We start from the raw sequence: 25,785 nt of genomic DNA on the forward strand, positions 1-25,785 counted from the left end.
AGTATTGAAAATCTGCTTTAAATCTTCATTATGATTAGGATAAAATCTTTTTCTTCTTCCTGTGGTAAAGAAAAAAACATAGGTTTAAAAAGCCCTAAAGCCGGCCATAGGCTGGCTTTGGGATAAACAAATACAAAAAGAAGTGATATCTAATCCAAAACAGTCAAGCTGTAAAAATGAGTGCGGCCCCCAAAACGGCTATGGTGAAAAAAGATGTGAAATCCAAGGTGGTGGCCAAGAAATGGCTGTGATGGTAGGTTAATGGTAAAATTTTAATAATGACAATTCAGGTGAATTTGGTGCCGCTTGGTCTTGGCCCAAAATTCACCTGAATTGTCGTTATTAAAATTTTTACCATTAACCTACCAAGCGGCACAAAATTCACCTACATTGTCGTGATTAAAATTTTTACCATTAACCTACCATCACAGCCATTTCTTGGCCACCACCTTGGATTTCACATCTTTTTTCACCATAGCCTTTTTGGGCGCCACACTATTTTTTTACAGCTTGGCTGTTTTGGATTAGATTACTTTAACACATCAGCAATTGGAAAACGTTTTTGTCGAATATTATCACTACGCTTGGAGTAATTTTGTTTTAACTAACAAACTGCTTGATTCTTCCATCCAAAATGATTTTCTTTATCCAAGGCACAATGGAACGCATCTTTACTATTGACTTCCTGTTAGCTAATGCTAGGTCATCCAAGAAGCCCATTGTTATGTCTTTTGTGGACCTGAAAAATGCTTTTGGTTCAGTTTGCCATCAGTACCTTTTCAATATTTTATGATACTTTGATCTACCATCTCCTTTTGTTTTATACATTATTCGTGCTCTGTACCTATGTTTACACAGCTGATTGGAACACAACAGTATTCCATATTTATAGGGGAGTGTTTCAGTGTGATCCATTGTTTCCCCTTTTGATTAACGTAGCGATCAATCCACTGTTTGTTTTCCTTTCAAAGTCAGAACATTGTAGGTACTCTTTCCAGTTAATAGCTCCCCATTCAACTGATTTACCTCCACCTGGTATTCCTATTTATGTTTTTTGGTCTGATTCTTCTATAGACTCTCCTGCTGGTTGGTACAGAGCTAATGTCACCTCCAGTCATTGTGATGGTTCCTGTAGTTTACATTATGACAATGGTGATATAGAATCATTGGTGGATTTACGTGCTGTCGAGTGGTGTTTTGCTGGCTGTTACCATAAGAGCTTTTGAGTTGATAAACCTTTTAACACCCAACCTTCAGCATCTGTTTGTGCGGCTTCTGCTAAACTAATGACCTGTTCCTCTAAAGTTCACAAAGCGAAAGATTTTGCCGATGATTTGACTCTCATTTCTAGTAAAGTTGATTTCCATCAGCATTCTCCTACTTCCTTAGTGCTGAAGGCTGCTGATATCTGCTTTGTGTTTCAACCTTCCAAATGTGTATCCCTTCATTTTAATGGTCATCGAGTCGTACCCACTACAGAGTTCTCAATGTCTAATGGTAATACTATCAACATCTGTAGTATTACCTAAATTTAACTATACGATATTTCTAGGCAAGATTATTGGCATTTCTCCCACTGCTACTCGTAAGCTATCCTCTGACAACACCAAACAGCAAATTTTATTGTGTCTTAAGCATATTGACAACTGTTCTATTAGAGGGGAATACAAAGTGTGGATCCTTAAATATTTTGTGACATCTGTACTTCACTTTCATATTGCTATGGAGAGGCTTACAGTGACATCCATTCAATCCTCCCAATCATCTGTGCTGAAGTTTGTAAAGCGGTGGTTAAATTAGCCTCGTAAAGGAACTGTTTCCCATCCTGATGTTTTAGACCTTCCATTTTGCCTAACCTTACAGAGTCTGCTAACCTGTCTTGTATCCTGGCTATTGAGCGCACTGATTGTTGAATTGCACCAGTCTCGTTTATCTACTGACATTCATGATGCACCAAATGTTATTTTCAGTGCTCTTTCTGCTGCTAAAGCATCAGTTTCTAACATCATTCATCTACTTTTAAGAGCAAGAGTTTACGTTCCGGTCATGTTGATTATTGGAATTCTACTGTCAAACCGTTGACTGTACAGAATTAATTTCTGAATATAGTTACTCTAGAACAAAATTGTCCCTTGTGGTAAAGACTGATGTATGGTTTACCTGAAAATCAACTTTCTTTCTTATTGTGAACCGGTTGTGACACCTTTGAATCTGGCTTGCTGGAATATAATTGTTAGTCCAGTATGTTCCCTTTGTCACTCTACTCAACCTACAACCAACCATATTTTAACTGGTTGTTAGATTTAATCTAGGCTATAACCAACGATAAGTGATGGAAACTTTCGCTGAAAATCTTCTGCTGCTCCGCTATCAGCTGAAGCTTTTTCCCTTGAATAGCCGGATTCCTTTTTCCAGGTTGCTTGCAAAATCGCCATTGAAAACCAGTATTCCCTGTAAAATGTTGTTCTGGATCACCATAAAGCATCACAAACAAAGTTCTGGCCTTCTCTATAAGAAGGGGCACGTCTTTTTGTGCTTTTGGTGAAACCAAATATACAACGCTTCATCTAACTTCTTGTATTCACCTACTTTCATCGTTTTGGCTTTCTTTGTACCCAAGTTGATCATCTTTTGTGAAAATCATAATAATTCATCCTTGATCCAGTTAATATCACACACTGTATTTCATCCAGTATTGAAGTGTTCTGAGATATAAACAGAGTAAGAAACATTGGATTCAACGAGCTTGTACTTTTAGCTTATCATCGATTGAAAGAACAACTCTCTTCTTCTTTTCTCTAGACTTCTTTGTACTCCCACCTGGAGTACCGCTCATAATGCCACCATGTACCTTAAAAATATAATTGTGTTCATTTAGAGTAAATTATGTGTGACTAGCTGAATAAAAACCAGTGACTTTTGCACATTCCTTGAATTCCATTTTCTGTTATCTATAGTAACAAAGGAATGGGCTGCCAAAGTTTCAGGTTTTAGTGATAAATAGTGTTTTTAGTTAGCACAGCAGCAATAAATTTGATTTGTACAGCATCAATACAGCAAACAAGCTATGAAGACAGGGTTTGGTTTAGTCTCTTCACCAAATCAACAAAGGTATAGTGTTTTCCCTGTGCATCTCAGTGTGGACAAAAACGAAGGCCATTCCAACCAGTAAATGATGACTGTAAAACTTTATTTTACCACATTGTAAATAAGTCGCATGATTTATGCTGTATACATGAAACAAAGATGTTCTTGCTTCCCATTAACAGGCGAATCCGATTGTGTATAGGTTTCATTATTTTTAGCTTTGTTTCAAACGTGTGTAATTTTTTAGTAGCATGCATATTTTTATCCAGTATTTTTAATACAGAAAAACATGATTGGCCGGTTTTCACTTAGAAGGTCACTATCTTTTGCATCATAAAGATTCACAATGAAACTTTATCCTCTTATTTCTATACTTAAAAGCCCACTTGCTTGGTAAACTAGGGTATCCAAAAGGTACACGTTTTGACGGATTACACTAGTTCATAGTGAACTCATTTGCTGTAGTATAATTTGTTCCAATGTAGTGGCTGTACAAGACAACTGCACAGATAAAGTTGAAACTTTGACTAGGTTATTTTTTTTTTCAGACAGCTAAGAACTCTTAGCAATATGTTTTATTCATTCAGTCACATACAGGGTAACTTTTGTCATTCAGTCACATACAGGGTAACTAGTCAGATTGCATATTGTTGAGTATACAATTTGTTGAGTATAAACATGTTAATAGGGTTGGAAATATCTTGGTACAACACAAGCTGACAATGAGCAAGAATTATTGGCAATTGCAGCTCTTAACAAGTTAGTGCTATATATGTATATGTTATAGTACAGATATCATAGTATTCGAAATATATACTATAGATATACATATTTAGGAAGGGGTGCTATATTGCGAGGTATTGTTGCCATGATATGTCGATATAACAATCTGTTGATATAGCCAATCAATTGTATCGATGTATCATGATATAGTACTGTATGAATAAAAATAATAAGAGGGAGAATAGGGATCACTGAAAAAAGCCATGAAACAAGAAGGGATCGCTGGGGTGGTAATGTAAACCACAAATCTGTATTTTGACTCTCTGTCATAAATCAGTTACATGCTGTGTCATTTTGAAAAAAATGAGTCGAAATAGGATTTTGTTACATTACCACCCCAGCAATCCCTTCTTGTTTCAAGGCTTTTTTTCAGTGATCCCTTCTTGTTTCATGGATTTTTTCAGCAATCCCTATTTCCCCCTTAAAATTTTCAATTTTTTTATTCATCTAGTTTATGTACTTTTTATTAATGCAGTAGTTAATGGATTTATTTTATTGATAATGAAGACTGTTGTGAATAGTGTAATTTTACATTCAGCATAGTAATGCCGTCAACGTTTCAATACACAGATGAAGCTGATCAAATTGTAATGTGTATACAGATTGAGAGTCTCCTAATATGAACTAGAATTTACATTACTGGTGCCTTTAATAGCTGTCAAATTCAGTATGGGATTGTTGTTATACACTTGACTGCATTATTAAAGTATTTATGTGACTGCATTATTAGAGTATTTATGTGGCTTCTTTGTTAGAGTATTTAATAGTAATAACCTGCCCACGTACAATAATCACAGAGCAAAAAAACCGGCTTGCAACAAAATCTTCAGTGCAGATAAGGCTTCCTGGCCTATACTAGTTTAATGTCTGTCGTTTGTTATATGCCTTGATATTTCTCCATTCGTACTGTATGTATAGAACTGTTCGGAGGAAGCTCTAGGACAGCGGCGTGCATGGAATAGTTCAATGAGTGTGTATAGTGACCAACCTGCATTAATCCTGCGGTAATTATCACTTGCATTATCACTTGCAGAAATCACTGAGCTATCAACACCTCCGTGATAGCATTGTACACCCCCTTGTATGTCATTCTGTTTATCTATCTAACTAGCTGTCTACCGCGTGTTTGGGGGTAATTTGGAGTACACCTGAGTGGACTACTTGGTCTGTCCTAGAGCATGATCACATCCGGTTTATCAACGTGACCAAACGGAATGGGATTATTGTTTCCTTGTAATTATGGGTTGAGTAGAGTAGGAGAGAAGTTCCTTTAAGCTGCTACCACATGTTCTGTGTCAGCAAAGTGTGACTGCACCTGCGTTTGGTGGTGACACGTAGATGAGTGGGCGCCCGTCACTGCCAATTGGCCTCCTCCATTAACTCCGGTTAATTGTGTTAACCTTCATTTAATAAGGACAGATTCTATTAGCAACAAATAGCGCACACCAGAAAACCCAATTCTTTGAGCACAATTTTGATGGCTTCTTGTGTGCATAATGGTGTTTTGGCAAGAATAAATGGCCCTGTTTGTGGGCTGTTTCCATCCTAAAACCAAATCAAAAAATAGGTCATGGACACACACAATGATCCATTCAGTAAGCCGTTCTACTTGATTCTCTTGTAAACTTTGCTATACCAGTGAAAGTATAATTTTATGAATAAATATACTAAGAATAATAAGAAATGAGGTTAAAATTATGTCATCTATATACTAATTCCCAATTGCCCATGCACACGTTTTACCAGTATAGCATCTTGGTTCATAGGCAAATGCACTTTGGAGGGCTACGTTGTTAATCTATGTTTGAAGGCGCATCGTTTAGTGGAGGTTAGGTGGTGATTTTGGTCATGGATTTTTGGCTTTAAATGTCCACTGCTACAAGGAGAAACCACGGACCACACTGTAACTCACTGGAGGCTCTGATTATGGTTGTAGCCTTCCCCGGGTGCATTTGTTTCATCTTGCCTTGCCCTTTAGTTGCCTGGCTGGAAAATGCAGGCCTATAAAGATTTCAAATACAAACTCATCTTACAATTCGTCATTGATTCGCTCCTACTCTCTAAGCTTACTATAGTATGTACAAGATGAGCTAAATCCTGAAATACAGCTAAAAATTAAAAGTGGATTTTTCTCAATAGAGTTAACATTTCAGCCAGTTGATTAGTGGTAACAGCAAAGGTGTCAACAACAGACACGTACAGTTTGGCCCCATTACAAGTTTAGGAAAGGACTGTAATGGACATTGTACTTATATGGCTTTCCCATAGGAAATGTATTGTGCAAATTTTGATTAGCCGTAAATATTATGTCAGACATTTGAACAAAAAGATTTTGAAATATTTTTAGCGGGTCAAGCAGTACTACAAATGAGCCAAATATCAAGATTGTGTGCAATTAAATCCATGAGTTATTAAATGTTTTTGAGGATTCAGCTCAACGCATACATACTATAGCCTCCCAAAACAATGTGTCATAAGGTGGTGTTCATTTCCATCCGTATGGGTGTACCTTTGCATTCCGTTAATTATAGAAAATTTTACGGCATTCCGCTACACATGCGTTACTAAAAGGAAGGCAAATGACGTCATCAATTAAAAGCTTTTACTAAAAGAGGATCAATCACTTTTTCCTAATTTAACCAATCACAAAGTAGATAGATCATGTGATCAGGTGTCACACCGGCCAGTATAAAAGCGCTATGATAGCCAATTCATAGCAATACACTGGAGCAACGGACAACACTTCCCACAAAAAAGAATATTGAATCTGCAGCAGACAAGACACCTTTAATTAGCAGGATACACTTACACGCTACTATAAAAGATGAAGCCACACCTCCTGCCTACACAACTGTAAGCGGAGATAGTCCACGACGGACACTTACACATCAATGCCCACACTTCATTAACTACACAATCAGAGGTAATATACAGGGAGTATAATGATATCCTAACACCTCCGTTAGCACAGCACATAATTAAATATGTGCGTTCTATTAGGGTTCGTGTATGCTGTATTAGAATTTTTTGTTTGAACATATGTCACTGTTAAGTTGACTAAGGCCACCTACTGCAATGGTGATAAAGAACTACATTAATGTTATCTTTGCACCTCAATTGAATGCTCACCATTCATTTTAACTATTCATTGTAATTTTGTGTTTTATTAGAGTAAGTGTATATACGTATGCTCTATAAGAGTGTTTGAGCGTGGACCTATGTAAATGCCTAAATACTTAGGATACCCCAATGTAATTTACTTTGTGGAGTATATTTGCACAGTGTTAGGATAACTGAAACAATAATTGAATACATTGAATATATAGTACTCTTCATTAATTCTACAAGTATTGAATAAGTCAATGCCATGCCTTGCAACCAGGAAGAGGCGCTTCACAAGGGCACTTCTCCAGACCAATGATTGTCCAAAGAGTAAATACACTAAAGGGGCTGCATCAATGGCCGATACTATATTTGAAAATGCACGGAGAATTGAATTGGCTGTATGCAGGGATGCACCAACGCTTGGTGATGGCAATTGTTTTGTCATTCTGTACTACAGCAATTAGCTTGCAATGATGTCAGACCTGCAATCAGACATGCACATTCATCACATTCAATACTCAGAGGTATAGTGTATGTGTGAATACAAGAGAACTACAATGACATTCAGTACATACAACAATACCGTACCATTTATGACCTTACATTGCACGAAGGGCATAATCACATGACTTTGGATGAATTCTTATATGATCAAAGTAGGAATGGTACATATGCTACTGAATGTTTATTAAAATAACAGCAGTCATTATTGGCATTGACATTAACATTACATCAGAGCATTACACCAGGCAGTCCCCATTCAACATCATTACAGCATCACAGAATGATTCGGAGAACTCCAATTCACCTCCTCTCTTGATAGGCAACATATCCAGTATGCGAAATAACTTTTCAGACGTGTCCTATCGTACTGTCAGGGCATTGTGAAATTTGAGTAGACATCAAGTAATTTGACCGGACATTTTAACTTTTATTGTTTCTCCTTTCCTGTGTTTCTACCACTTGCATATTTGTTTCAAACATTGGAGCCACCAATGTACTGTAGAGCTGATTACTTGTCAAACACTCACTGATACTGATAGTACAGCATTTTAAAGAGTAGCTACTGGCCACATGAAAGGGCTTCTATGAAATCAATTGGGCCTTTGTAGGAAACGAGTCATAAGGACTTCACCTTCTGCTTGCCTTGGAATGATATAGCTACCCTGTATATGGTCAAACTTAGCTTAGGCTTAGAATATATAGTGGCTCTATCTCTAATATGAACAGATGCATTGTTCATTCTAGCTTACAATCTGGTTATGCAGGTGATATCATGAATACCACAAGTAAAAGTACTAATGGCAATCAGACATAAATACATTTTACTACTGCAGTGCAGGTGACTGATACAAGTAGGCTGGCACAACATAGTAAACTGTTAACTTCAGAGGTTAACTTGGGCAGCCTTTGTGGTCAGTACAAGCCAACAACACATAACATAATTACATGTCAATGCCATCATGTCTGGCCTCCCTCCTAGCTCAATCCTAACACTATAAACTTTGAAAGGACAGTATTTCCAGACACATTCAATTATAGGCTGACACCTGGTGCAACGGATCGGAAATTGTCCAGTGACCGGAAATTGTCCAGTGACCGGAAATTGTCCAGTGACCAAACATTATTTCGCGCACTGATATCTGGGGTACACTTTCAGTCACTGTTGCCAGTTAGATCAGTACATCAAACAATGTCTAATGTGGTCATGACACAGTATTTATGGATGATGTACAAATTGGTGTGCATGATTTACAACCACAATATCATACATTACAGCATCACATAACATTAAGATCTTCAACTAAAAGTAATCACATGAATGTTACCAGTGATGCAACAAATAGCACCAGATTGTCAGAATGCATGGAAAAGTACAACTGATACCTCCTGAGGTTCACTACCTTGGAAAAATGACCCATATATGTGACCACTACAAATCACTAAACTTTGTGAGTGAGTCTTTTAAATGTTGTCACAATGGTAAGGTGAAGCTTGATCTATTAAGCAATTACCCAGATGACTTGAGGCAACTTCTAACAGGGTGATCAACACAAACAGTGAACTTTCAGAATAACATTCGTCAGTACAACAGCACATTTGTCTTTGCATCCATGGGAGCCAATTTAAACAAGCCACCAGGACATGGTCCACCATGTTTCAGAATATGCGGTCAGATTTTTAGGGATATAACACTCTGTATTGCTTTACTATAATATAATATTGTGCACTACTCCAGCTAGTTACAGTACTTTTATCAATTTGCTATGGTCCATACTTTAATGATTCTTTGTGTGCTTGTAAAAATAACAGTTCTCCATAGTAAGGAGTAAGGATATCATGCTCCAGATTCAATTAACTATATTACGATAATATCCTTGCATTTGCATTTCTGTTGGGTTGCTCTGCATTTACGTTGCATTCACTAAGCATTGCGTTTGCGTTCCTCGTTGCCTTCTGTCTGCGTTCCAGTTTTCGTGCATTTTTAGGCTTACCAGTTTACCGAGCATTGAAGGAAGGCTGGTAGTAAATGGACGAGACACAGGATTCAACAGCATGATGGTCTATGTATCAGGTTAGCGATCATATAGCTATCTTTTTGTATTTGTACATTTATGTAATTTAGATTCCGTCGAGAGCGCCTACAGCGACCAGCCAGGAAAGTCTACCGAGTAGGAACTGGACTGAAAACTACCTCAAGCGCACACACAAACATTATGAAATAATTTGCATAGCATATTTATTGAAAGTTTATAAGTGATTCGTTTGCTGACAGGCTGTGACCGGGCTCAAAAAGTCTACAAAGCAGTTGAGTTAGTCATCAATAAGGACCATATCCATGAAAACTGAGATACACGAAATACAAACTGATCAAGCTAACCTGTGGCTATGAGAGCGTAAGTCCGAGCCCAAGCTGCCAAATCACCAAATGGGTATGACTATGGGGGTTTAAATGGTAAGAGTTTTTTGTTTTGTGAAGTATCAGTTGTGGCAAAGCCGCTTTTCGGCTACGTAAAATGAGCTTCCTCATACTGATTTTAGTATAATACAGAACATTAAATGAATATTTCTAACTACATAAGAATGAAGAGTTTCGTCTTCGGCTGGTAGGTTAGCCAGTTGGCTGGAACTCCTCTTCTCTTCACTGCTACTGGCAAAGTACGTGTTGGTTGTCTACCTGGACAAAAAGAAATAGACACACATGGGTTAGAAACAGCTATATATACTATGGTAGCCATCGGATACAGTACAAGCTAGGCATAGTTTTTGTTTGTAAACACCATTCGCTTGCCATTAGGAAGATTACAGCTAAGTTATAGCAATAACTATAATAATCTTCGACTATAAACTAAGTCGTATAGACAACAGCTGTTATTCTCAATGGCTTAGCCTACATTGTACTGTTGAAGTTTGACGGAGGTTTTTACCACCGTATACTCCTTTTTGCTAGTGAAGTGTTTGCATTCCGTTTGCGTTCTTGGAAGCCTTCTCTAAGTGGAGCAATTGCGTTGCATTTTTTAAAATGCTAGGCAAACACAAACACAACGGGAACTTTTTATTTATCGCTATTGTATATGCATGGCATTTATTAACAACTGCCATTGCCTGCTCTAGTTAAGGATATGTCATATTACAAAAATAAATGGTCAGGTTGTTAATTTTGTATCATGCAAGCACTTACACATTTGGAAGATAATTAAATGCATGTAATAATAGAATGGGGACCCATTGTACTATTTATTTATTTATTGTTATGGGCAGATGGCAATTGCCGATGCACTCAGGGGGCGATCAACACCCCAAAGAAATCACACATACACATATAATGTACAGCAAACAATTAGATAGATAATAAGTAATTAGTAAATGTATCTATGTTTTCTGATTCTATGACAGATACTGGCAAGCTGTTCCAATCTTTGATTGTTCTTGGAAAAAAAGAATATTGGTAATAGTTGGACCGTGTACTGGGTTGGATAAAGTGGTGATTGTGGTGGTGTCTGGTGGATCGTTGAGTTAGCAAGAAATATGGTGGAATGGATAAGAAATATGGTGGAATGGATAATCCTGATAAGCTGTTAATCCCTTTATAAAATGTTTGTAGTCGACCAATTCTTCGTCTAGATTCAAGTGTCGGCCAATCCAAAATCTCTAGCATATTTCACTACACTACTGTATAGTTTTATTTGTATCGTGGTTACATTGTTAAGACAGCATGGTAGTGTATCAAATGGGTCGAGATGCCAGCATGCTATACCAGTGTTCTTACAACAGGAAAAACAATTTGTATGCATACATACTGTGGCTGATCAGACTTGGAGCTTGCAAATAAAATCAAGAGTAACATCTATGTGTCATACAGAGCGGTGGTACTATATATTATTGTTCACAGAAACGTGGCAAAAAAATATCACCCCAAAACCAACTTCACATTATCTTCCTGGTGCCTTAATGTAGTACACCTACAAAATTTTTGTCACCGGTCAGATTGGTTTGTATGTATATTGGCAGACATAATATGTACTCAACAAGCCTGCTGAAAGGTTTAGGGTGGTACCAAAGTGACCATCAACATCCTGTACAATGACATATTTACACATGCTTTGAGGTTATGTTATGATCTACGCAAAAACAGCCAAGCTGTGGAAAAATGGTGCGGCTTTAAAAAGCCTGGGTGAAAAAGTTGTGAAATCGAAGATGGCGGCCTAGAAATGGCTGCAATGATGTTAATGCTAATAAATTTTAACAATGCACACACAGCCATTGTTAAAATTTATTAGCATTGACATCATTACAGCCATTTCTTGGCTGCCACCTTTGATTTCACAACTTTTTCACCCAGGCTTTTTAAGTCCGCACCATTTTTTGTGGATTCACTTTTTTTGTACTTTATAAGGGCCAAAACCAGCCTATGGCTGACTTTGAGATTTGTTTTTACTCACATTTCTTCTTTTCTATGTACAGTAGATGCAATGATGATTATTGAAGACAGACTTATAAATGTATTTCATTGCGTAATTTAATTCAATATTTGATAATATTATTGTAATACTCTAATAGAGTGCACATTTTTGAGGACTTCTAATAGAACATACATAGAATGTTCTTGAACAATCTAGTACTTCTATTGATAGATCTCCGAAATTACAAACATTTGATTTTCAACAAGAAGTTTCATTTATAAAGCAGAAATTAAGTGAGGTGATCAGCCAAGGTAGCAGTGGTTCAGTGGTTAAGGATGCAGGTGTTAGGTATGGAGGTTCCTGGTTCAAACCCTGCTAAGGTTTTTTTAAACATTTTTTGCACACCTTTTTTACCACGTGGTGAATGCTCTATTAGATTATCTCAATCTTGCGAGTTTACATTGCTTGGTTTTTACTTTATAACTTTGTCACTGTACTTCTATTGCTATTCAAACTATCAAAAGGCACTGCTACGATAATCAGTCCATCTACACACCAATTTTCAACTTATTTCTATGCTCAGTTTACCCTGTAGCCGTGACAGAAGTTTGATCTTTTTTTACGTGAATAAATGCTCATAACTCCTTGAATATTCCTCAGATTCACAACAAACTTGGTACATGAATCCACCGTTACATGCTCTTCATTTGTGCCAAAAATCGAGGCAATCGAGGTACACGTTTGCATTTTATAGCAACTTTTGTAAAGTGTGCAAAAAGAAATCGAAGCCCCCGTAGCCCCCCCCCCCCCCATACAGCATAAGAAGAAAAAAACCAAGAAATTAAAATGAAACTTTGAATGTTAAATGGCTGTTGCGAATTTAATCAAATTTGCTGTGTGGCGTACCCTACCTGGGGGACAGTTATAATGCAAAAATGGTGTGCTTTGGAGAAGTGGCCATGGAGCTATGCTCGCATGAAAAAGCTGTTCTTCCTGTCAATATACTTACTGTGTGGTCGCCGGTTTTCTTGGCCGCACGACACACTACCATGTGTCTTGATTACGGTGTGGTTGATGGCTTTCTTGGCCGCACGACACACTACCATGTGTCTTGATGTTATTATTACTATTTAATGGACAAAATTCAATTACAAAATTAAATTAATAGGCCCCAGGGGACTTTGAAAATGTCCATATCCAGTTTCTATCCAGTGTCTGTCTAACAACCGTTTAAATGTTGAGATTCGTAGGTTGGGTAGTTGTTTCGTAGGTAGGTTGATTGGTAGATAGGTTGTTCCAATGTTGGAATACTCGAAAAGTGAAGAAATGCTGACTAATGCTGGTATTAATTCTTCGTTTTAAAAGTTTCATTTGGTGACCCTTTGTGGCATTTCCTTGCTGTAGTGTAAAAATATCTTCTGGATTAATGTTCTGGTAAGAATTAAGTATTTTATATGCCTCAATGAGATCACCTCTTTGCCTTCTACACAAAGGTGAATGTATGTTTAGTTCTTCAAGTCTAGCTTCATATGACAATATAGTGATTGATGGTATCAGTTTAGTGACTCTCCTTTGTACTTTTTCTAGTACATCAATATCCTTGGCAAAATGAGGATTCCAGATAGGGGCACAATACTCTAAGTGAGGTCGAATCAATATTTTGTATAGCATAGTAAAAGATGGATATACTTGAAAATGCGTTTTAACCTTCCCAGCACTTGATTGGCACTACTCGCAATTTTATGACAATGAAGACTTGAGCTCATGTTTGGAGTAATCCATGTCTAATCCAAAACAGCCAAGCTGTAAGAAAAGAGTACGGCCCTCAGAAAGGCTATGGTGAAAAAAGATGTGAAATCCAAGGTAGCGGCCAAGAAATGGCTGTGATGGTAAGTTAATGATAAAAATTTTAATAACGACAATTCAGGTGAATTTGGTGCCGCTTGGTCTTGGCACAAAATTCACCTGAATTGTTGTTATTAAAATTTTTACCATTAACCTACCATCACAGCCATTTCTTAGCCGCCACCTTGGATTTCACATCTTTTTTAACCATAGCCTTTCTGATGGCCGCACTCTTATTTTACAGCTTGGCTGTTTTGGATTAGATTTCACTTCTTTTTGTATTTTGTATACCTTAAAAAGCTGGCCTATGGCTGGCTTTGAGGCTTTTTTAACCTACCTTTTTTTTTACCACAGGAAGAAGAGAAAGATGAAGAAGTTTTTAAATACTTTAACTAATTCTGATTTTATCAGTAAATGTACAATATATCATGAACCACGATAGTGGGTTCATAATAGGGATCGCCAATGTTTTTTTGCAAAAATCCTAACAGAATGCACACCTAAAAACCACCTTGAAAAGCATCCTTCAACTCAAAACAACCCTCTCGTGGTTCTTTGCAATGAGTATAGATCCACTAGTAAGTATCAAGTTAAAAGAAAACAGTATGTGTATTTCAGACAAAACTGAAATATGCCCGTTTGTTCATATTATTATTCATAATATTATTGTTATTCTTATTATTCTTCTTTCACAGGCATAGCGAAGTTTACAAGGAGAATCCTGGGATAAAAAGTAACAAGGCTTGCTGAATGGACCATTGTGCGTGTCCATGACCTATTTTTGAATTCGTTTTCGGATGGAAACAACCCAAACCGGGCCGTTTCTTCTTGCCAAAATGCCATTACGCTCGAGAAGCCATACAAGATTGCACTCAGAGTTAAGTTTTTGGTGTGCGCTACTTGTGGCTAATAGAATCTGTCTTTATTAAACGCAGTATAGGCCAGGAAGCTTAATCTAGGCTGATGACTTTGTTGCAATTTGGTTTTTTTTGCTCCATGATTATTGTACGTGGGCAGGTTATCCAGATTAAATACTCTAATAGAGCAGTCATATAAACACTCTAATAATGCAGTCAAGTGTATAACAACAATCCTTGCACTGAATTTGACAGCTATTAAAGGCACCAGTAGTGTAAATTGTAGCTCATATTGGGAGACTCTCAGTCTGTATGCACATTGCAATTCGATCAGTTTCATGTTTGTACTGAAACGTTGACAGCATTACTATGCAGAATGCAAAATTACATTCACCACAGTTTTCATTATCAATCAAAGAAATCCTTGTAAATTTGTACATGTGATATTGTAGTCAATAGAGTGAGAAGATATTGCTGAGGAGGTGATGTGTTCCAACAACTTGCAGCAAATACTAGTCAATGATATAGGTCTATAGTTCGATTGATTAGTATGCGGTCCTTTCTTGTATACTGGTGTTACATATACCCTATTCCAGTCTGAAGGGAGTTCACCCTGATGTATAATGCAGTCAAGTGTATAACAACAATCCTTGCACTAAATTTGACAGCTATTAAAGGAACTAGTAATGTACATTGTAGCTCATATTGAGAGACTCTCAGTCTGTATGCACATTGCAATGTGATCAGTTTCATGTTTGTACTGAAACATTGACAGCATTACTATGCAGAATACAAAATTACACTATTCACCACAGTTTTCATTATCAATCAAAGAAATCCATGTAAATTTGTACACATGATATTGTAGTCAATAGAGTGAGAAGATATTGCTGAGGAGATGATGTGTTCCAACAACTTGCAGCAAATACTAGTCAATGATATAGGTCTATAGTTCGATGGATTAGTACACAGGCCTTTCTTGTATACTGGTGTTACATATGCCCTATTCCAGTCTGAAGGGAGTTCACCCTGATGTATAATGCAGTTAAGTGTATAACAACAATCCTTGCACTGAATTTGACATCTATTAAAGGAACCAGTAATGTACATTGTAGCTCATATTGAGAGACTCTCAGTCTGTATGCACATTGCAATTTGATCAGTTTCATGTGTGTACTGAAATGTTGACAGTGTTGCTATGCAGAATGCAAAATTACACAATTCACAACAGTCTTCTTCATAATCCATTACTGTATTAATAAAAAGTACACAAACTAGATGAATAAAAAATTAAAATAGGAGTAGGGATCACTGACAAAAGCCACAAAACAAGAAGGGATCGCTGGAGTGGTAATGTAAACCACAAATCCCTATTTTGACTCACCTCAAAATGACAGAGCATGTAAGTAAAGATTCATGACAGAGCCAAAATAGGGATTTGTGGTTTACATTACCACCCCAGTGATCCCTTCTTGTTTTGTGGCTTTTTTCAGCGATCCCTATTTAAAATTTCCAATTTTTTATTCATCTATATATATATATAATAATACATTTATTACATGTTAATTATTCCCTACAGATAACTTGTTTGCAACTCTCTACAGGGTGATTTGTTTGTAGCTGAACTTCCTACAAGGTAACTTCTTCCAGCTGATCTTTCTACAGGGCGATTTGTTTATAGCTGAGTTCTCTACAGGGTGATTTTTGCAGCTGAACTCTCTACATGGTAGTTTCTTTGTAGCCGAACTCTCTACAATGTAACTTCTTCTAGCTGAACTCTCTACAGGGTGACTTGTTTCTAGCTGATCTCTCTACAGGGTGGCTTGTTTCTAGCTGAACTCTCTACAGGGTGATTTGTTTGTAGCTGAACTCTCTACAGGGTGATTTGTTTGTAGCTGAACTCTCTACAAGGTAACTTCTTCTAGCTGATCTTTCTACAGGATGATTTGATTGCAGCTGAACTCTCTACATGGTAGTTTCTTTGTAGCCGAACTCTCTACAATGTAACTTCTTCTAGCTGAACTCTCTACAGGGTGATTTGTTTCTAGCTGATCTCTCTACAGGGTGGCTTGTTTCTAGCTGAACTCTCTACAGGGTGATTTGTTTGTAGCTGAACTCTCTACAGGGTGATTTGTTTGTAGCTGAACTCTCTACAAGGTAACTTCTTCTAGCTGATCTTTCTACAGGATGATTTGATTGCAGCTGAACTCTCTACATGGTGGTTTCTTTGTAACTAAACTCTCTACAGGGTGATTTCTTTATAGCTGAACTCTCTACAGGGTGATCTGTTCATAGCTGAACTCTCTACAGGGTGATTTGTTTACAGCTGAACTCTTTACATGATGGTTTCTTTGTAGCTGAACTCTCTACAAGGTGACGTCTTCCATCTGATCTCTCTACAGGGTGACTTGTTTCTAGATGAACTCTCTACAGGGTGACTTGCATGTAGTTGAATTTTCTATCAGATTAAGTGCTGTAGCTGAATTCCGTACAGAATATCATATAATTCTATAATGGAGTAAGTTATAAATGTAGCTGAAAGCTCTGTTAGGGTGACTGTTCTATTAGAGTATCTCGATCTCGCATTTGCTACATGTAGTTGCCTTTCGAATCATAACTCAGTGGTTTGTAATCCGATTCTTCTGTACTACTGCAAGGACTGTCTATGATGATTATTCCAGCTACATAGTGATTTTCATCTCATTGCTCTAAGCGGTTTGCCTGGTAGACGTGAAAACTAATAGTGTTTTATTCATAAAAATCAATCGCATGATTTTGACACAGGTTGGGTTTTGTGTCATATCTCCATGGTCTTTATCTCAATTCCTTTCAAACCACAAAAAGGCACTCCTACGATGGTTAATCCATGTACTTATCAATTTTCAACTCATTCCTCCAAAGGGTTAACCCTGTAGACGTGACAGACCTTTGACCTTATTTTACGCACATAATCGGTCATAATTCCATGAATGTTCATCGGATTCCTACCAAAGTTGGTACTGAGATCCGCCTTAATGAGCCCTTTAAGTGTGCCAAATTTCAGCCAGATTGGAGTACGCATACTTGTTTTATGGCGGATGTTGCGAAGTGTGCGATATGAAGAAGAAAAAAATGAAGAAATTAAAACGAAATTTTGTTCGCTTGTATCTCAGAAATGACTAGACCGAGTTTCTTCAAATTTGGTATGTGCACTCCCATAACTGGCCGGCACGTCTGTAGCAAAGTTGGTTCCAATTGGATAAGGGGTCACAGAGCTACATAGGTGTGAAAATTGCGTTTTCTTTCTTCCTGTTAAAATACTCACGGTGTGGCACGCTGGCTTCTTGGGCCGCACGACACACTATCGTATGTCTTGATTCCCGGATCTTTTTACTTTTTGGTGGGCTCCAGTTGGTTGTGGGTTCTGGAGACCTGATCATACAATGTATAGATGTTGTTGTTCCTCTACCTAAGTGCATTACATAGCACTTTAAAGTATTAAACTTCAGCAACCAGCGTCTAGACCAGTTAGAGATATAGTCAAGATCCTTTTGTAAAATTTCTACATTCAAGGGTGTTTCGATAATTCTATACAGTTTAGAGTCATCAGCAAACATTTCTAGTGTACTTTGCAATCCATCAGTTATATCATTGACATATATACAATATGAATAAAAGTGTACCAAGTACTGATCCTAGTGGAACCCCGCTCGTAACGTTTATCCACTTAGAGCTACTACCGTTGAACACCACTCGCTGCTGTCTCCCAGTCAAAATATTCTGGATCCACTTGAGAAGATTACCATTGATACCATATGACTTTAGCTTACTAATCAGACCTAAATGTGGGACAGTATCAAATGCTTTAGAGTAGTCCAAGAAGATAACATCAACACTATGTGGCGTTATATGACTGATCAATAATCAATGTTAATCACTTTAGCACATGTACAGTTCTAATTAATGTACAGGCACATATCCACACAATTAAATCATTGCTTAATAAGATTACAAGTGATTAAGTAATCAATATAAACACATATAATAGCGTCAAGTCCTCCACATCTCCCCCTTCAAGTCTGATACCTCAGTGGAGGTACAATAGCAGTGCCAGTCTGGGACCGGGTCATTATGCTTGAGCTTCTTGTAACTCCTCTAGTTTGTGGAGTCGCAGGCAGTTGATGGTCCTCAGTACTGCTGACTGCTTGTGTTTGCTGGCTTTCGGTATTGCTGACTTCAGGGAAAGTTCTAGGATGTTGCTGATTCCTTCGAATGAGGCCTGATGGTGTTTCAATCAAGTAGCTCCTTGGAGTTGGTGCTGACGACACTATTCTTCCCCTTGTGGCCTCTTGCCCTGATGTAACCCACACTTCACTATCATCTGGGATAAGTGGCATTTCTGTAGCACGATGACGTCTGTCATAATTCTTCTTCTGTGTATGCTTAAACTGCTGATTTGCACTCTTAAATTCTGATAAATAATTCCACTGTGGGATAAGCTGTTTGTCTGTGAAGGGGAGAAGAGTTCTAAGCTTTCGACCATCGGAAGTTCAGCCAGGCTGAGATTGCACCAGGGCAAGGGGGTACTACGGTAATTCAGTAAGCTTTTGCATATGTCATTTGATTTGGTAAGCATCTTCTTCATCATTTGCACCATTCTCTCTACTTGACCATTGCTCTGTGGGAACAAGGGACTGCTTGTGATGTGCTGGAAATGATAAGTTATTGCAAAGGCTGTAAATTCATGAGGAGGCCCATTATCACTTCTGACAATTTCGGGTATCCCGTACCATGCAAAAATGTTTTTCAAGGCTGCAACAGTACATGCAGACGTGGTCGAATTCATTTTCACTAACGAGAGAAGTAATCAACTACCATCACGTAATGCTTTTTGTCTAGCTCAAAGAGATCAGTTCCCACCACTTGCCAGGGATAATCAAGCAGAGGGGAAGCTATTAGTGGTGCTTGTCTGACAGTGCTGTTAGGTACACATACAGGACATTGTTGTACTTTATGAACAAGCTGTTTGGACAGTCCTTGCCACCATACTGCAGACCTTGCTCTCATGCAACAACGGTCGATCCCTTGATGACCATCATGAATTTTGTCAATTGTCTCCTCCAACAACGAAGGTGGCACAACAATGCGATCATTGTAAAGTGACAGGTCATCACACAAAGTGAGGGAGCACCTAACCTCCCAGTAAGGCTTGATCATTGGTTCTACTTCATGTTTGCTAGGCCAACCATTGTGGCAGTACCATCACACCCTAGAAAGAGATTCGTCTGATTTTTGACCACTAACATAAACTGCTAACCTCTGCTTGCCAACTGGGAAAGATGATATTACTGTGCTAGCCAAAAGCTCTGCATCATCTTGAAGGGAGTCATCCTCCATGAGGGTCACTAGGGATGTTGGCGCCTGCGTCAGCTGCATACAACAGCTTCCCTGGAATGTGCACAACAGAATAGTCATGTTTGGCTAGACGCAAACGGAAGCGAAGACTGCGTGGAGACAAACAGTCTAAATGTTTGGTGTTCAACAGTGGGACCAGTAGTTTATGATCAGTTTCAATAAGAAACTTACTACCTAAGAGGTAATCGCTAAACTTTGTACAAGCCCATGTTACAGCCAGTGCCTCTTTTTCAATTTGTGCATACCTCCTTTCAGTTTCTGATAATGCCCTGGAAGCATAAGCTACTGGTCTCCAATTGTTATCAATTCGCTGAAGTAGGACTGCTCCTAGCCCAAAGGAAGAAGCATCAGCTGCCACTTTAGTGTCTCCCCCAGGATGGTATAAAGCAAGCACAGTTGGCTTGGTTAATTCTTGTTTGACTTTGTCAAACGCTGACTCTTGGTCTGGTTCCCATACCCATGCTCACTTGGAACTCAGCAGCTCACGGAGTGGGTGTGTAAGATGTGCAAGATGGCATGAAAACTTCCCCAATTGGTTAGCCAGCCCCATAAACCTACGAAGCTCAGAAATGTTTTGAGGTGGCTTTATGTTAAGGATAGCTGCCATCTTGCCTGGATCAGCTTTTATGCCATCTTTGTTAACAATATGGCCTAGAAACTTCACAGAACTGACACTGAACTTACATTTAACTTTATTCAGCAATACTCCTGCTGTCTTAATGCGGTCTAGCATTGCAATCAGCCTCTGGTTGTGTTGCTCTTGAGTTGCGCCAAATACCAATACATCATCCATTTGGCAGACCACTCCTTCTAACCCTTCCAGTATCTTGCTCATTCTGAGTTGAAATAATTCTGGCGCACATGAAATCCCGAAGGGCAGCTTGTTGAAGAGGTAGTGTCCATATGGTGTGATGAAGGGTGAGATGCTTCTGCTAACGGGATCTGCCAAAATCCACTGTTGGCATCAATCTTACTGAAGACGGTGGCTGCTGCAAACTGGGCTAGAGTGCCATCCACCTTGGGTATTGGGTAGACCTCACGTAGAACACTTTCATTCAAGACCTTGAAGTCAACACATATCCTACAGTAACTGTTCCATCTCGTTTCGGTACCACTACCATCCCAGCACACCACGATGTAGGTGCAGTGACTTTAGAGAAAACTCCATTATTCTCCATGCGACGAAGCTCTACCCTGACCTTTTCTCTTAGTGGGATTGCCACGTTTCTGGGGGTACACAGAGAGTATTGCATGGCATCATTGTTGAGTTTTATGGTGTACTCATCACCTAAAGTGCCTAGACCTTTAAACAATGTAGGGTATCTCTCATGAACAACTTCTGAATCACAAGCCAGTGATCCATTCTGCACAACAGGTTCAGAGACATAATTGCAGGATGGCCTAGCAAGTTTGTTTTCAACCCCCGAACCACATTAAGCGTCTGGGTTGAAGACTTATGTTTGTGACGTAACATAGCTTGAAACTGGCCTAACACATTCAGGGATTGTTTGGTAGTGCATTGTAAGGTTTTCTTTGGTTTCTGCAGCACTATGTTGAGTAACCACTTGTATGTGTCCTCAGTGATAGCGGTCGCTTCAGCCCCAGTGTCGAGTTTAAATTTGGCTTCTGTTTCCTTAATCATGACAGTGGATGTCCATGAGGTTGTCTGGTTTCCAGATGTGATTGCATAAAGGAAAGCAAGCTAAGCTCATTGCAGTCATCTGTATTCAGAGAGACTTCACCTTCATCTGCTGTGTCATTCATCGTTAAATCATTGGTTGGAAGTTGAACGGTAGTGGAGAAACACTGACTAACAAAATGGCCTTTTCTGTGGCACCGTTTACAAGTGACTCCACTAGCAGGGCATTGTGTTCCCTGGGGATGGGTAGCTTTGCCACATCTGGAACAAATTTTCCCACCTTGAGGGTGAGCTTTACCGATATCACTATCACTTTTGTGAAAACGAGCACTCTTCTTGTACTGTGGAGTAGGACATCTGTGTATGGTGGTCAAATCTACTGGAGTGTGTGTGTGTGTTCGGGTGATCCTGTAGTTGCCTGGTGTGTTGCTTCACTGCTTCACTTTGCCTCACTAGTTTCATGGCTTTTGCCAAGGTTAGTTCAGAATCCATTTGTAAGCATTGGGATAATCCCTCATCTCGGATACCCACTACTAGCCTGTCCCGTAACATTTCGTCTCTCAAGTTGCCATACTTGCATGAGTCGACTAGGTGAAACAGGGCCATGATGTACTCCTCTGTGGTTTCCTCCAGTAACTGATTCCTTCGATTAAATCTAGCCCACTCAAAAATTACCTTCTTTCTTACTCTGAAGTATTCGTCAAGCTTCACCATTACTTCACTATACTTTGTTCTTGCCTCGGTGGAAATGTTAGTCAAAGAGAGAACATCATCTGCCTCTTCGCCTAGGCAATAAAGTAAGGTGTCAACTTGGCGTGCTTCGTCCTTGGAGGCTGCGAGGCCAGAGGCATGAAAATACTGTTCAAATCTGCATTTCCATTTAGGCTATTCATCTGGGTGCTTGAAATCGAATGGGTTCGGCGGCTGTAGTTGAAACGCCATACTCCTGTCACCATGTGGCGTTATATGATTGATCAATAATCAATGTTAATCACTCAAGCACATGTACAGTTCTAATTAATGTACAGGCATGTGTCCACACAATTACATCATTGCCTAATAAGATTACAAGTGATTACTTAATCAATATAAATACATATAATAGCGTCAAGTCCTCCACACACTACTGAATCAAGTGCAGCAGACCATTTGCTGTGACATTCTAACAAGTTGGAAGGAGGTCCCACAGTTGTTCTCTTATTATTGACTCAATAGGTTTAACAACTTGTGATGTAAGGCTTATTGGCCTGTAATTGGAAGGTTGCAATCTATTACCTTTTTTAAAGATCAGTGTTACATTAGCCTTCTTCCAGAGTTCTGGTAATGAGCCAGAGTTTAATGATTGCTTAGTTAAATAGATATAGGAGCTTAGCTAATGTACAAGCACTTGACTTAAGAAAATGAGGATGCAATGCATCTGGTCCAGGTGCCTTTCTTCCATTCAAGGATAGTAATTTGGAAAATATCAGTTCTTCAGATATACTAATTTCTGATCAAGTATCTGAAATTCGAGTTGAAATAGTTGAAATATTCCTTTCATCTTCCAATGTAAAAGTAGTCTTGAAAAAATTGTTCAACTCTTCTGGACCTTGCATATCTGATGTTGTCATGGTGCCATCTGGCTTCTGTAGTTGAGTAATTTCTGTTTTATTCTTTAGTTTGCTGTTTATATAGCGATATATCATTTTTGGATGGTGCTAAGATAGTTGGATCAGTTTAACTTCATAGTTGGATTGTGTAGATCTTGTCTTAGACTTGACTGTATTCCTTTGCTGAGTGTACCTCTGATAATCACCAGTAGCCTTGGCGGTTTTCCATTTCTTAAATAGTCTTTTCTTGTTACAAATAGCAACTGGTACTCTCTTTGACCACCAGGGTGGTTTAGTTTTGCTAGCTTTAGTAATTTTGGAAATGTAAATGTCGATGGCTGACGATACAGTTTGAACAAACACATTATAGTTGTGATTGATGCCATGATCTACAAATTTAGAGGACCAGTTAACACTTGTCAGCAGGGGTAATTTATGGTTTATCAAGTGGGTAGTCAATAACTGGTGTAATGGTTTCTTCACGGTTATTGGCTGACCTGACAACAAAGGTTAATAACCGGTTATTTGCACTCCAGTGTACAGATGGTATTGGTTGTGTACAATAAGCAAGCCCAACAAGTGCCTTCAGTATGGCCCAATATACTTCCAATAAATTGCTACAATATTTTAACTTTTTCATTCAATGGAATTTCTATTTTCTGACTGATTGACTTACTAATGCCTTCAGACAAGTATACCTCAATAATGGCTGAGGTCACAGGCTTGATTTTATCACTGCTCAACATCACTTCAGCCTAACAGGTTCTTTGGTATACCGCAGTATATGTATGCATCATGGACTTATCTTTGCCCTCCTTTGTGGCTCATTTCCCTTTGCTGACAACCCAAGGTGTTGATTTGCATGTAGTAGTCGAGCACTTCATGTATTGGCTTCCCTATGTTTAAATACGAATCATCCACATTTCTGTGGTGGCTTGATTGGTCGCAGAGGTGCTTCTCCTACTATTGTAATGGGCTGAACATACGTAGCTTAAGTGAAGTGTAATGACCACTTCACTTTTGATTCAGTAATTGGTAGTTGAGGACGCACATTTAGATGAAAACTTCAACTCTTGTGCCATTCTTCCTAATGATGCAGTATGCACAGGTTAATTCAACCACTAGTCATAATTATTTTACTTAAAAGTAAACAAATTAGTGTAAGGAAAATAGGAATTTTAAGTTAAATTAGGGATCATATAAGAAATAGGGAAACAAGGGAGATCACCTACACCTGTAGTGGTTTGATCTGTGATTCAGAAATAGGGTCATGGGTCTAGACTGAAGTAGGGATTAAATTGTCCACTAGTATAGCTGTAGGTGTACTTGTTTCCCTACTTTCTTTTTGTTTGATGCTTAATCAAATTGTACATATACTTGTACATATATATCTCTAAACAGCTAATCTGTTTAAAAATATGGGCCCCAAAAATTTATACCAGGGTGAAAAGGTTGCAAAATCAAAGATGGTTACTAATAATTGGCTGCAATAGTGTTCATCTACAATTAAAATGAGGGGCCTCAACATAATTGCAGCCATTTCTTTGCTGCCACCTTTAATTTCATTAATTTTTCTCAGCTTTTTCTGTAGTTTGGTTCCTCAAAGTATATGTAATTGTATCACCCCTTATTAGTTGCATTATGAAGTTAGCGTTTTATATTGTACAGATGTCTTCAACTAGATCCTGGTAATCTTACAGCATTAATGGCACTTGCTGTAAGTTATACCAATGAGTCAAGACAACAAGAGGTAAGTACTAACTACATATAAAACTAGGCATATATAATAGTTGTATGTGAGGATTTTCATCTGGTTTGTAAACACAATGCCTAAGAGCTGCAGGCCTGAGGAAGGAGTGTTTATAAATTAGATAAAAACTGAATGTGTAATTGCACTCAAATACAGTATATGTGATGATTACCTATACTTTCTTATGCTGTAGTTCAGGAGTAGAACATCTCAGTTATTTAACATTAGTCTGAGGTAAAGCTGAGGATGAGTTTTAAAAACTAAGATATTCTACAACTGCTATGATATAACTGGCATATATCCAAATCCAACCAGCCCCTTGAGTGAGAAAGTAGACAGTGCCGCCATTGAAAGGCCAACACGGAGGTGACTGCCGTTATTGCTAGTGCATCTGCTGGAAGTATGCATATGCCATATCTGAAGTTGACACCAGAGCAAAAGGCTACTATTAGGCAGTATGCCGTGGAGCATGGCATCATTAATGCAATTTGTCAATTTCAGAGGGATTTTCCCAAGGATAAGCACAATTTGTGTGTGGAAGAAAGCTTACTTATTGGAGCTTGAGTCACGCAGAAGATTAGGGAAAAACCAAACAGTGTAAAAGGGTTGCCATCAATGAAATCCTTATTTTACCCCACCCCCAATCTTTCCAAGATCTGCTTTGTATTGCCTGCACCTGCTTATCTAGGTCTTCCCCCAATGCTAATGAACATCCCATTTAGAACTCGTAATTGCCAGTGCCAGAAGAATTATACGGAAAAAGGACAGTAGGTTACGTGGAGGCACTTACAAATGACTGGGCACATTATTTGCTTGTTCGCATGGGGTATAT

General features: G+C 38.5%; 1 protein-coding gene across 2 annotated transcripts in view; it reads left to right on the forward strand.

Moving 5' to 3' along the window:
* LOC136265130 (peroxisomal targeting signal 1 receptor-like) overlaps positions 1 to 25,785 on the forward strand; it is a 186,975-nt gene that overhangs the window by 74,841 nt on the left and 86,349 nt on the right. For both annotated transcript variants that reach the window (XM_066059924.1, XM_066059925.1), the window contains exons 14-15: positions 3,776 to 3,846; positions 24,872 to 24,953. In XM_066059924.1, coding sequence (XP_065915996.1) covers positions 3,776 to 3,846; positions 24,872 to 24,953 — 153 coding nt within the window. The remainder of the gene's footprint in view (positions 1 to 3,775; positions 3,847 to 24,871; positions 24,954 to 25,785) is intronic.

Source organism: Dysidea avara, chromosome 8 (assembly GCF_963678975.1).
Source record: "Dysidea avara chromosome 8, odDysAvar1.4, whole genome shotgun sequence".
Classification (NCBI taxonomy): Eukaryota; Metazoa; Porifera; class Demospongiae; order Dictyoceratida; family Dysideidae; genus Dysidea; species Dysidea avara.